Source organism: Gekko japonicus, unplaced genomic scaffold, assembly GCF_001447785.1.
Source record: "Gekko japonicus isolate JY-2015 unplaced genomic scaffold, Gekko_japonicus_V1.1 scaffold188, whole genome shotgun sequence".
Taxonomy (NCBI): domain Eukaryota; kingdom Metazoa; phylum Chordata; class Lepidosauria; order Squamata; family Gekkonidae; genus Gekko; species Gekko japonicus.
The window spans coordinates 1,145,652-1,158,442 of NW_015163098.1; the positions used below are offsets into that span (position 1 = coordinate 1,145,652).

The 12,791-nt window shown below is 43.3% G+C and overlaps 1 protein-coding gene across 1 annotated transcript in view; it reads right to left on the bottom strand.

The window, feature by feature from the left end:
- Positions 1–697: 697 nt before the first annotated feature.
- The window catches only part of E2F7 (E2F transcription factor 7), a 41,608-nt gene continuing 29,514 nt past the window's right edge, over positions 698–12,791 (bottom strand). Inside the window, exons 9-13 of the mRNA XM_015406653.1 lie at positions 11,734–11,800; positions 9,968–10,472; positions 5,669–5,936; positions 2,755–3,179; positions 698–907 (exon numbers count right to left, since the gene is read on the bottom strand). Of these exons, the coding sequence (XP_015262139.1) occupies positions 731–907; positions 2,755–3,179; positions 5,669–5,936; positions 9,968–10,472; positions 11,734–11,800 (1,442 nt within the window). The 3' untranslated portion in view covers positions 698–730. The remainder of the gene's footprint in view (positions 908–2,754; positions 3,180–5,668; positions 5,937–9,967; positions 10,473–11,733; positions 11,801–12,791) is intronic.

Genomic DNA, 12,791 nt, shown 5'->3' on the forward strand with positions numbered 1-12,791 from the left:
GCACATTAATCACACTGGCAACAATTAAGAATATACTTTTCCCCAAAACAAGAACACAACAGAGAAGCCGCAAAGTTAATTACCACAAATCCTATTGAAAAGTTTAAAATTCACAGTTATTTTGGTCTTAAATTCTGTCACATGAATACATTCATTAATTCTGTGAGTTATTAGACTTTTGCTTAACAAGTGCAGCAAAAATAGTACATCAGTTGATCACATTCAAGTACTCTGCAAAAGTCTGTTGCTCTGCAATTTCAAACACTTTTTGCTAAACCGTGCTCCTCTAGCCAAGAAGCAGCCACTATACCGCTTTATTTAGAGGGGCCCCCTCCCCCATGCGGGACAAGTATTTGTATAGAGTGCTACCCCTCCATAAGTGCTGGCCAGCTCCCCCTTTTTGGGCTTTACAGACAGACATGGTAAACCTGTTCAGATCTCTTCTCTCATTTCTTTTCCAAACCTCAAATATACAGTTTGAGACTCCTTTAGATCAGCATGCACATAATTTGATTTCCAACTGGTATTCATATTAGTTCAGTCAGAGTAATTTATAAGAGAGAAAGATAACAAAACTGTATGTGAATGCATAGTAGTGGGCAATTGTGCCAAGGGAATGGCAGCTCTATGCATCCTCCCCCCCCCACACACTTTCAATGTAATAGCTGACTAGGTCTGCAGCCCATCAGGCTATATTCTCAGCTGCCCACACCTCTTGCAATTGGCTGGATCAGTCAGAGCTGCTGCTAAAGATTTCTAGTCTTCTTTGAACAGAACTAGCAATTCTGCTCTGGTTGCCTTCATTTTTCCGCCATGCAACAGGATCTTCAAGGCTGCCAGGGGTCTTGAAAAATGTTTCTTGGTGTATAGGACGAATGCTCTTAGGAGTCACGGGCGCCGAAGAAGGCTGTTTGTAAGAAGAAAACAAAGCAGTTCAACAGCAATTTATTCTCAAACCCCATTCTTTCCCAAGCTAAAAAACAAACCTAAATTGTGAGCACAATGGAAAAGTTGACTGTGTTGGAATTAGAGCTTCACTCCAGAGCTCTGATCTAGCTTTGCACAGGCTGGTAACTGCATGCCTACCTGGATATCAAGAGGATCAGCAACAACAGTGCCTATCACAGGTTTTGGAATAATATAGAAGCCAGGTTAAGGAAATTGCATTTCTAGTTGCCCACATGGACAGGTAAGGAGAAATGATATGGAATGAATGGTGGCGGCCTTTGGTGTAGGGGTGAAGTGCGCAGACTCTAATCTGGGAGAACCGGGTTTGATTCCCCACTCCTCCACTTGCACCTGCTGGATGACACTGGGCAAGCCATAACTCTGGCACAGCTGTTCTTAAAAAAAGAGCAGTTTCTGTCAGAACTCTCTCAGCCCCACCTACCTCACAGGGTGTCTGTTGTGGGGAGGGGAAGGGAAAGGAGTTTGTAAGCCGCTCTGAGACTCCTTTGGGTAGTGAAGGGCGGGGTATAAATCCAATCTTTTCTTCTTCTTTGGTTAGTAGAAAAGGAGATTTGGATAACAAGATTATTTAATGAGGAGAGGGCAGCTCTTAAGACAGGCAAGAGGACTAGGAGGGCATTTTAGAGAATGGTGATAAGGGGACGTTATGTAGAGAGAAGCTGGGAGGTTCTGACATGGGAGAGCTGTGGGTTATGACAGAACTGTTGCAAAAGTTTTGACAGGCAAGATGTAAGAAAGATGTCAAATCAAGAGCTTGATGGTAGTGGATATTTCTATTTCTATTTCTGACAGCTTCTCTTAACACAACCAATGATTTTGGTGGTCCATGTCTGAGAAACAAGGGAGCATCTGTTAGTTGCACTGGTTGACTGTCAACCTCTTTGAATTTAGAGCTGGCATGCTAGGTCTAGCATACGTAGAACAGACCTACACTATCCAAACATTAAGTTCAATGTCTATTTTCATAAATGTTGCAATACCCACATAACCTTTACTAGTTGCACTCAAGTCTATCTAAATGCCTAGTTATCCAGACATTTTGTATGTTTCAGACATCCCAAAACACATGGATGGATGGCCATTTTCAGTTGGAAAGAAATACTTCAAGCACATGCCCTGTTCCATACACTTACATTCATTCACGCCACCACTGTAAATCCATGTGTTTTTTGTTTTTTTTTAACCTTCAACTTAATATCCCGCTCGAATCCCTTGGCTAGGGGTCTCTGAGCGGCTTACAGGTTTGGTGGTGCTAGTCACCATTTTTCCCTAACTAGGGCCACAGTATATACGGGGATGGGACAGCCTACCAGCACCATCCTATGGTGGTGGTTGTTGTCGTTGTTGTTTCTTTTATCGGCTTGTTTATGAGGATATATGACTTACAAGTGCCTCCCTTTCACTTCCATAGAAAGAGCGTTGTACATGCAAGGAGGGGGCTGGATGCCTAGACCTGCCTGTCACACTGACGTGAATATGCAATGTGAAGCTCTGGACAGTGGTGAATGACTTCAGCTGGGATAAAACGCAAATAGTATTCCAGCATAATTTATAAGGAAATTCTTAACTGGATTCTTGTTTTTTTTTTAAATAGGATCATGTAAACAAGGCAACGAAATAAATATTTCACAATGGTATCATCATTTTTAGCCTCCAAAAAAAAAGCAAAAAAAAAAAAAAGCAGCAGAGCCTTGGAAATACAAGAACGCGTAACAGTTTACAGGCATCCCACTTGAGTTTTATGTCCCGGGGTTTATTCTTTCCATTAATCTTTTCCATCCTCACCTGCTGCAATTTGAGAAGGGTGAGATGGTGGCCCATGCAAGCCGGTGAGTCTGCTTTAATGGAGCTGCAGGCAGATCCTAGCATGGGGCTCAGGCGCACGGATGAATGCATCTGCTGGTGTGGGTCCAGAGTTGATAGCTGGGATGCATTTGGCGTAAGAACTGCTGAGGTCCCAATGAACACAGGTGCCGTAGATGTCAGGCCAGGCACGCTGAAATTCATACAGGTGACGTTTGGGAAAGAGCCAGCAGGAGCAGGAGAAAGCTGACTTGTGACTGCTGGAGAACAGATAAGAGGGAAAGATGCCAGTGCAGGAGATGGGACCACCACACAGGGAACGCTAAGCGAAGGCAAGCGGCTTGGAGGGAGGCTGGCTGGATCAGGAGACTGGTTGGCAGGAAACAGGAAATTAAAACTGTTCAATCCTAAACCAAAGACAGACAGACAGAGGCAGAGACTACAATTAAACCCTCAGTAAGTACATGTTTAATATTGTTATTAATGATTTTTGCTATGAGATCATTTATGAGCTTTTTATATTTATTTTCTTCATATGTATCCTGCATTTCTCCCCAGTGGGGATCCAAAGTGGCTCACATAATTTATGCTAATATAAACTATTGAATATGCCCAGGCGAGCCCAACCTCGTCAAATCTTGGCAGCTAAGCAGGGTTGGCCCTGACTGATACTCAGGCGGGAGACCTCCAAGGAAGTCTATGCAGACGAAGCGGAATGGATAAAAACCTGGAAATCAATTAAGTTATTGAGAGCAACCTCCTATAAAGAAAACATAATAAAAATGATATATAGGTGGCACTGGACGCCAGATAAGTTGCAAAAATGGTACACTAATGTTTCGGGATCCTGTTGGAGATGCAAACATAATATCGGAACGTATTTCCACATATGGTGGAAATGCGAAAAAATACAAAAATTTTGGAAAACCGTTAAACAGATGTTAAAAGAAATTATAGGGAAAGATTTAGCGTTGACACCAGAGCTCTTTCTATTGAACGTTACACCTGACGGGCTAAAATTCAATGAGAAATGTATTGTTGTTTATGTTATTACAATGTCCAGGATTTCTATTGCTAAAAATTGGAAATCTGACAAATTACCGAGTAAGGATGATTTGACCAATATTCTTTATGAAGTGACTGAGATGGACAAGCTTAATATGTTTTTGGCGGGTAAAACAGAAGAACAATTTAACTTGAAATGGCAAAAAGCCATAAAATGGTACGAAGAAAGAGGTTGATTTAACCCCCCAATGTATGAAATTGTAACGTGATTACATGTAAAGTTGGAAAACTGACTGGTTGGCAGGAAACAGGAAATTAAAACTGTTCAATCCTAAACCAAAGACAGACAGACAGAGGCAGAGACTACAATTAAACCCTCAGTAAGTACATGTTTAATATTGTTATTAATGATTTTTGCTATGAGATCATTTATGAGCTTTTTATATTTATTTTCTTCATATGTATCCTGCATTTCTCCCCAGTGGGGATCCAAAGTGGCTCACATAATTTATGCTAATATAAACTATTGAATATGCCCAGGCGAGCCCAACCTCGTCAAATCTTGGCAGCTAAGCAGGGTTGGCCCTGACTGATACTCAGGCGGGAGACCTCCAAGGAAGTCTATGCAGAGGCAGGCAATGGCAAACCACTTCTGTCACGTCTCTTGCCTTGAAACCCCTACGGGGTCACCATAAGTTGGCTGCGACCTGACAGCGCTTTCCACCGCCTCTGAATACAAGATATGAGAAGCATCACTGATATAACCCAAATGCCAGGGAGATCAGCTCCGTTTGGACTGTCTATGTCAGGGGTCTTTAACAACAGGTAGCTCATGAGCTACCAGAAGCTTGTTAGCTGCAAAGAACAATACTGCATAGGAACCTGGAATGTAAGATCTATGAATCAAGGTAAGCTTGACGTGGTCAAAAATGAGATGGCAAGACTGAACATCGATATCTTAGGAATCAGTGAACTAAAGTGGACAAGAATGGGCGAATTTAACTCAGAAGACCATTATATCTACTACTGTGGCCAGGAATCTTGTAGAAAAAATGGTGTGGCCTTTATAGTCAACAAGAGAGTACAAAAGTCAGTACTGGGATACAATCTCAAAAATGACATAATGATTTCGGTCCGATTCCAAGGCAAATCATTCAACATCACAGTAATCCAAGTCTATGCCCCAACCACTGATGCAGAAGAGGCTGACTGAACAACAACAAAAATGTCACAGAATTTTACTCTGTGCTGCTTGGCTAATGGTTGTTTCTGGTGTTCTTCCTAGTCCATGTTGTGTTTCTAGGACAGAACAAAACTTCACAATATACCAGGGGGGAGCTCAGACTTCCATGTCCCTTCTCAACCTGTTTGCCTTTATGTACTGATTATCAGCCGTTTTGCCTCAAATACCAATTCAGTAATATTCTGTAAAACAGATCTGCACAAAAGAATTTTTTTCCCAACAGAAGAAAAAAATCATATTAAATAAACTTAAACCACATTTGCTTTATTACCCAGTGTAACCCATATTTTGGTTCATACCACCTGGTCTGCCTATTTTGTGCAGCCAATAAAACAGGAAGTTGTCTACACAGCTTCATGCCACACTAAACCCACTTTTGTCCTGGAAGTCATACAGCAATATTACATCTGAATACACTAGTTTCAGTAAGTGTCGTTTCTCCTTAGCTCCTCAAAATCATGCACACAAGGAACTAAACTTTTGAGGAAAAGACAGACACTTAAGCAGAATGGCAAGATACAAGGGAAGATTCTAGGACATGTACAGTTCTTCCAAAACCTGAAGTCATTTATTGGAATGACTTCCTTGAAATTCATAGTCTTACAGCGGGAATATTGAAAATATATCATGATTTTGAGTAGGCCTTACCTGATGCAGGCTGTACATAAAGATACTGTGATAAGAAGGATTGTTTGTCATTTTCTTGAGATGCCTGTTCATTTTCATTCATGTTTTCTTTGAGAACTTTACTCCTATATGGCTTTTCTTGCTCTTCAGTTTCTAAGGGTTTTGCTGTCTCCTTTATGGTAGCTTCCACAACAGGAGTCCCTGATTCAACCTGGAAATTTCTTAACTGGTCGATGGAATTACTGTTATGATCTGGGGAAGCTTCTGGATCCATTGGCTTAGTAGTCTTCTAACAAAAAACAAAAAAAAGCACAAATGATATATTTCCTAGTGATACAGACCTATTTGTGAGGACCCCTGCAAAACTTATTTCTTGTACTGAGAAACGTAAAACTGGAGTTTAGAAATGGGATAACATTTTCATGGAGTAGCTTTACTATTAGTCTTTTAAAAAATGCAAATGTGTTCAAAGAAAGTTTTCCAGCACTGGACTGAAGATGACACAGGAACAAGCCCTAGTGTCCTGCTTTGAAAGGAGAAGCTGCCACATTCAGAGACAAGAAGCTGGGCAGCATAAAGATGTATCCAGTTACATGCCACGCTCAAGGATTTTCACCCAGACCAAAATGACTTACCTCGAGCTACTTGCTTTACAATCATAATTCTACAAGGATGTATCTAGTCTCTGCCTTTGACATACTGTGGAGGCTAATTTGTGGAAGGGGTTGATGGATGAGCTTTCAGCAGGGTGACTAAATTGCCCTTTAATTGGTCTTGGCTTAAGGAAAGGAAAAACATCAACTTTCCCCCTTTCCCTTAAAAGCTAAGGATCACTGCATACATTAAGGATGAAATGGAGTTAACATTGTGGGAGACATATCTGAAATATTTAGTAAAAACTTGCCCAAGAACTATGGTATTCTAACAGTACAGAGTTATTCCAGTCTAAATTCAATGCAATCAATGGGCTTACACTGTATCCACTCCCCCCACAGGATTGCACTGCACACACAAGAAGCTGCCTAAGACTGAATTTAATCTTTCCTTAAAATCAGCCTCCATTCCTAATGTCACTCCCATCTTTAAAAAGGGTTCCAGAGGAGAAATTACAGGCCAGTCAGTCTGACGTCGATACCGGGTAAATTGGTGGAAACCATTATTAAGGAAAGAATTAGTAGGCACATAGATGAACAAAACCTATTGAGGCAGACTCAGCATGGGTTCTGTAAGGGAAGATCTTGTCTCACTAAACTGTTAGTGTTCTTTGAGGGGGTGAACAAACATGTGGACAAGGGGGATCCAATAGATATTATTTACCTTGACTTCCAGAAAGCTTTTGATAAAGTTCCTCATCAAAGGCTCCTAAGCAAGCTCAAAAATCATGGGATAAAAGGACAAGTCCTTTTATGGATCAAAAACTGGCTAATTAATAGAAAACAGAGAGTGAGTATAAATGGGCAGTTCTCCCAGTGGAGGGGGGTAAGCAGTGGGGTACCACAGGGATCAGTACTTGGTCCACTGCTTTTTAACTTGTTCATTAATGATTTGGAGTTGGGAGTAAGCAGTGAAGTGGCTAAATTTGCGGATGATACGAAGTTGTTCAGGGTGGTGAAAACCAGTGAGGATTGTGAGGCACTCCAAAGGGATCTGTCAAAGATGGGCAAGTGGGCGTCAACATGGCAAATGGGGTTCAATGTGGCCAAGTGCAAGGTGATGCACATTGGAGCCAAAAATCCTAAATATAAATACACATTGATGGGGTCTGAACTGGCAGAGACAGATCAAGAGAGAGATCTTGGAGTTGTAGTAGATAACTCACTGAAAATGTCGAGACAGTGTGTGACTGCAATAAAGAAGGCCAATGCTATGCTGGGGGATATTATAGCTTTGGAAAAAGCGCAGAAAAGGGCCACTAGAATATTAAAAGGGTTGGAACACTTTCTCTATGAGGAAAGGTTAAAGCGCTTAGGGCTCTTTAGCTTGGAGAAACGACGACTGAGGGATGACATGACTGAGGTTTATAAGATTATGCATGGGATAGAGCAGGTAGAGAAAGAGGTACTTTTCTCCCTTTCTCACAATACAAGAACTCGTGAGCACTCAATGAAATTGCTGAGCGGTCGGGTTAGAACGGATAAAAGGAAGTACTTCTTCACCAAAAGAGTGATTAACACATGGAATTCACTGCCACGGGAAGTGGTGGCAGCTACAAAAGGGAATTAGATAAGCATATGGAGCAGAGGTCCATCTGGGGCAAGTGATGCTCTGTCTTCTTGGTGCTCGGGGGGGGCAACAGTGGGAGGGCTTCTAATGTCCTGGCCCCACTGGTGGACCTCCTGATGGCACCTGGTATTTTTGGCCACTGTGTGACAGAGTGTTGGACTGGATGGGCCTTTGGCCTGATCCAACATTGGCGTCTCTTATGTTCTTATGTTAATTGGACCATTGGTTTATCAAGGCCATTATTGTCTACTCAGACTGGCAGTGGCTCAACAGGGTCTTAGGCTGAGGTATTTCACATCACCCACTTCCTGATCCTTTTAACTGGAGATACCATAGATTTAAACCGGGGACTTTCTGTATTACAGGCAAATGTTCTACCATTGAGCCATGGCCCCTCCCTACCTCACGGCTTCTAGGCATGAATCTATACATGCTTTCAGTCACACACCTTACAGTGGAGACTGAATGCACAATTCCATCAGTTTGACTTGGAATGAGCTTGGTATTTACAAGATTTATCATAGAATTCCTGGGGTGTGGAGACCCTTAGAATTTTCCCCCTCACAGTTCACAAACAAATAATACTGCTTTGTAGATACATGTGAAGAATCTTGCTTTATATTCCAAGATACGGAAGGAGTCAGGAAACTGAGGATAAAGTCATAATATAGTAAACTATTCTGATTAGGTAAATTAGTGTACATAACCAGGTAATAATGATCAACAGCATCTCAAGATATGCAAAGGACAACAGGCCCTGTTTTGGTGTATGACAGGGTTCTCCAACGTGGTGTTCATGGGCACGAGAGTGCACGCTGACACCTACCTGGCACTTGCCAAGTATTCCCAGGAAGTGGGCAGGTGGGGCTCTTGCCCAGTAGAGCTTCTGATTAGCTGTGAAGATTTTTTTTAAAGTTGCTTTGACAGCAGTTGCCACCACAGCACAAGGATCTTCACTGTGTGACTGAAGGTAAGCTGTGTGTACGTAAGAAAATATTTTTAAAACAATATGTTTACCCTGTTAAGCAAGGGATTTGACTGAAAAGTTAAAGAGTTGGTATTTGAGTTATGCATGACCTCTGTCCCTGACATTCTGTGGCTGGTGCTGCCTCTTTTGACAGCCCTTTTGTGTCTGGCTCCACCTCCTGTGGTGACCACCCTGTGTCAGAATTCCAAAGGCGCATGCAGGCTCAAAAAGGCTGAGGACCTCAGTGTATGGTACAAAGAAATACTTAGGATGGGCTGTATATGTTTGTGTCAGGCTCCAGGGGCTCAGTCTGGGGTAGCGACGCCCTCCAGAGTGACCTTCTTCCCAGCATGGACCTTCTAGAGGGCCTCAGTTAGGTAGAAAAAGGGGGGGGGGATGGGGGTTCAGAGTCACCCAGCCCCCTCTTCCCTTCCACTGCTAGTACCTTCCCACACAGACCTCAGGGTGCTCTTTCTCCCTGGCCCTCCCCCGATCCCCCCTTAAAAGGCTTCCCTGGAGCAGGAGCCTACCCGGGCCCTTCCAACACTTTGTCATTGAGGGCTGGATCTTCCTGGTTAACAGGGCTTAGTGCCGATGGGGCAGCTGCCTGGCCTGGCAACAGGAAGCCTTGCCCTTCCTTCCATTTCCCTTCCCCCCAGCATGTCCCTGCCCAAGACCCTGGGGACTCCTGTGTCGGCTTCTGAGCCAGCTCCTGCACTCCCTCCTTGCAGCTGCCCATCCTGAGCCACCTCACAGCTTCGGTGTGCTGGGCTGCTGGCTTTTGAGCCGCATTGTTCCCAGCCATGTCAGTTGCCTCCCTGCCTCCTCCACTGATGCTGTGGTCCCCCCACCCCCGCTGCTTGTCCTCTGGCTCCTGGCCCTGCTGTTGCTGCCTGCTGCCGCTGGCCAAGTCTGAGAGGCTCAGAGAAGGCCCCTCTTGCCACGGTGAGTGTGGGAGATAAGAACCACCCCCAAACAGTTTGCAAATGTGTGGATGCTGCTGCTGCTGCATGTACAATGTACAAAAACAAACTTACATGGGTGACATCTATGTTACTGAGGGAGTGGAGACATAATAGTCCCCTCCACAAGCAAAAATGTGGATCTCAGTCAAGTGTATTTTCTCTTACCTTAGATAGCACCAATGAAATGGGCCTGTCATTTTGCTCCATACTTTGCCTTTTAGCAGTAGGCTCCTCTTCAGCTGAAGCTGCTGGGGGGGAAGCACACTTTTGGGAACTCCGCTTACGACAGTCAAGTGGAGATTCAGTAGTTTCTGGCAGGTGGGGTGAAGTCTGGCCTTGGAAGCCCATAATTCCCTTCTCCTCCATAGATACAAGACTTTCATGAAGATTCCCACACAGCATATACAGAGATGGAGATGGCAAGTAAAAAAGAGACTGATTGGAGAGCACAGTGGATTTCCCAGTCTCAGTTCTGGAAGCTGAAAGACCAGGCAATGGGGGAGCTGGATCATTCATTCCATTGGGTAGAGAGAGATGTGGCTGATCTGAGCAGGCACTTGTTAATAGGTGAGGCAAGGTTTTAAGGCAATAGCCCGAATCTCCAGGAACAGGAAGAACTGGGAAGGGAGAAATCATGCCTAGGTTTTTTGTTCTTTCAGTGGCAAAATTACTGTAGGAAAGAAGGTGGGAAGTTAGTTCAGAGCAAATTCACGTAATGTAAGTTAACTGATACCAACAGTTTAAGGAGCATTAAAAACATCCAGATTAAAGTTTCAGTAAGTGACTAGTTAATCAAGTTTACAAAATTAAGAGAGGAGAAAGTGAACTGAAATAACTAGGAGATAATGACTGAGCGGTAACAGATACCCTGTGAACGTATGCGTGTAGGGAACCAGTGTGCAATAATAGCTGACTTGTTATTGGTACTTTTTGCTATGCTGCATTTCAGCTCTTTAGCATCATAGAGTCTTAGGCCATGTTAATTTAAAACCCTCTCATGCCAGCTTCAGCTAAGAAAGGCAATGGCCCTTCCAGCAGAAAGCATTTGCTAACTCTTATTATCCACAGGAAGTCTTTCTGTTGGCTGGACTTGTCTTCAGCACACACTAGCACAAACTAGCATGTTCTGGCAAAAGTGACAAAAAAGTGTCAGAAGGTATTTGGCTTACTGGGTGAGCAAATGTATATAAGGGGCTAATTGGCAGGTGTTACAAGGGCAATGAATCTTTTTGCAACAAATAATAATGCTAGCAATAGTCAATGGAGATTTCAAAAATCTCAGCTGTCTACTGAAAAGACTCTGTAACAGATGACCAGCATTTGCCTTCTAAGAGAACACACTGTCGTTGGAATCTTAGTTGAGGGTACTATGTGTCTCTGCTGCTTTATCCAATCTTACACTCATATAAGGTCCTCCGACTTAATTCATGGCAGTAGGCCAGTGTGTGGACAACTGAACTACCAGGAAAAGGCAGGCAATGGAACCAGACAAGTGATTTGGTCTCCTTGATATTCAGCTTCCTTTATTATAGTTATTCAGTATTTCCATGATGGTACATGCAGTTTTTGGAAATACTGTTCATTGGATTTATTGAAACTCGTACACTCAAATGCCTTTAACAATCTTTTACATCTCTAACTTAGTTCAAAATGATGGACCACTCTGCATACTTACACTAGCATCGCAAAACATTCTACTCTTTGTGGATGGTGCTGCAATTTGGATATTTGCACTGGAAAGTCAGAATGTAGTTGAATGTAATCACATCTGCAAAGCCTGCATACAATGAAAATTCTTTCTGAGATGTATACTGAGCAGTGAGCTATGGGCTCTTCAGAGGTTGGCCAACAGCCACATTTAGCAGACTGAATCCACTTTTAACACAAAGAGCATTGTTTCGGTAGCATATCAGCTTTAATGTGCTGCATACCTTTTATCATCTTCCATCTTCTGGCAGCAAACAGATGCCAGATTTATCATTTTTGAGCAGCAATCTTCTGAAAAATGAGGGGGGAAAGCAAATAATTGAATTAATTAGCAGCAGTTTGAGATTATCTCTGAACTGTGGGAAGACCAGACATGCACACCCCACCCAGAGGGAGAGTGAGAGACATCAGAAAACTCAGGCAGCAACAGCCAACAGCATCCTGATGTCCTCTTGACAGCCACTGTTCTTCTATCATTACTACCTATATCTCTTTCCCATGTCCTCCCATCGTCCTTTTAGGCAGCACTCTCATCTCCAGCCCTGTGCAGCTTGTGGCTTCTGTCACAACAACCTCCGCTGCTCCCCTTCCAGCCAGAATCTGTTGGCTTGTCTTCTCCTGCCACTTTGTATTTCCCGAGTCCCCCGAGCAGAGAGGGATTGGGCATCCTATACTTCTAACCCAGGCATACAGAACAGCCTAAATGAAAATGCAGAGGTTCGGGAGTCTCGTTCCTAATATTAGGAGGAGTTCCTGAGAAACGTCAAACACTTCAGAAGTACAATGGGACTTCAGGGGACCATCAGCCCTCTTCTCCCCCAAGCTCAGGGCTGGAAGTTGCCCTGATGCTTCCAAAGCACAGAGTCACTTGGATGAAGTTTAGCCTCCTTCTGCATCTGGAACCAAGAAGTGGGTGAATGAACATTGCCTTAATTGCACTGTGTCTCCACACACTTGGAGAAGAGCATGGCATAGGTATGGAGATGAGGATCACCCCATAGTTATGCTCTACTTGGATTCCAAAATCAGAATGAGAAAAACAGGTTGCTTACCAGTAACTGGTGATCTTCGAGTGGTCATCTGTGCATTCACTGAGGTAATATTTTACCTCAGAAGAACGAAAAAACGTGTTTGTTTTTTGAAACAAAGGAAACAAAAGGAAAACAAAAAGAAAATCAGCTATGAAACAAGCTGTGAGGGACGGTAGAGCTGACGCTAAAAGCGAAAACTACAGCGTTCCGATCTAGCCTAGAAGAAAAGAGGTCTTTTCAGCGCGGCGGTG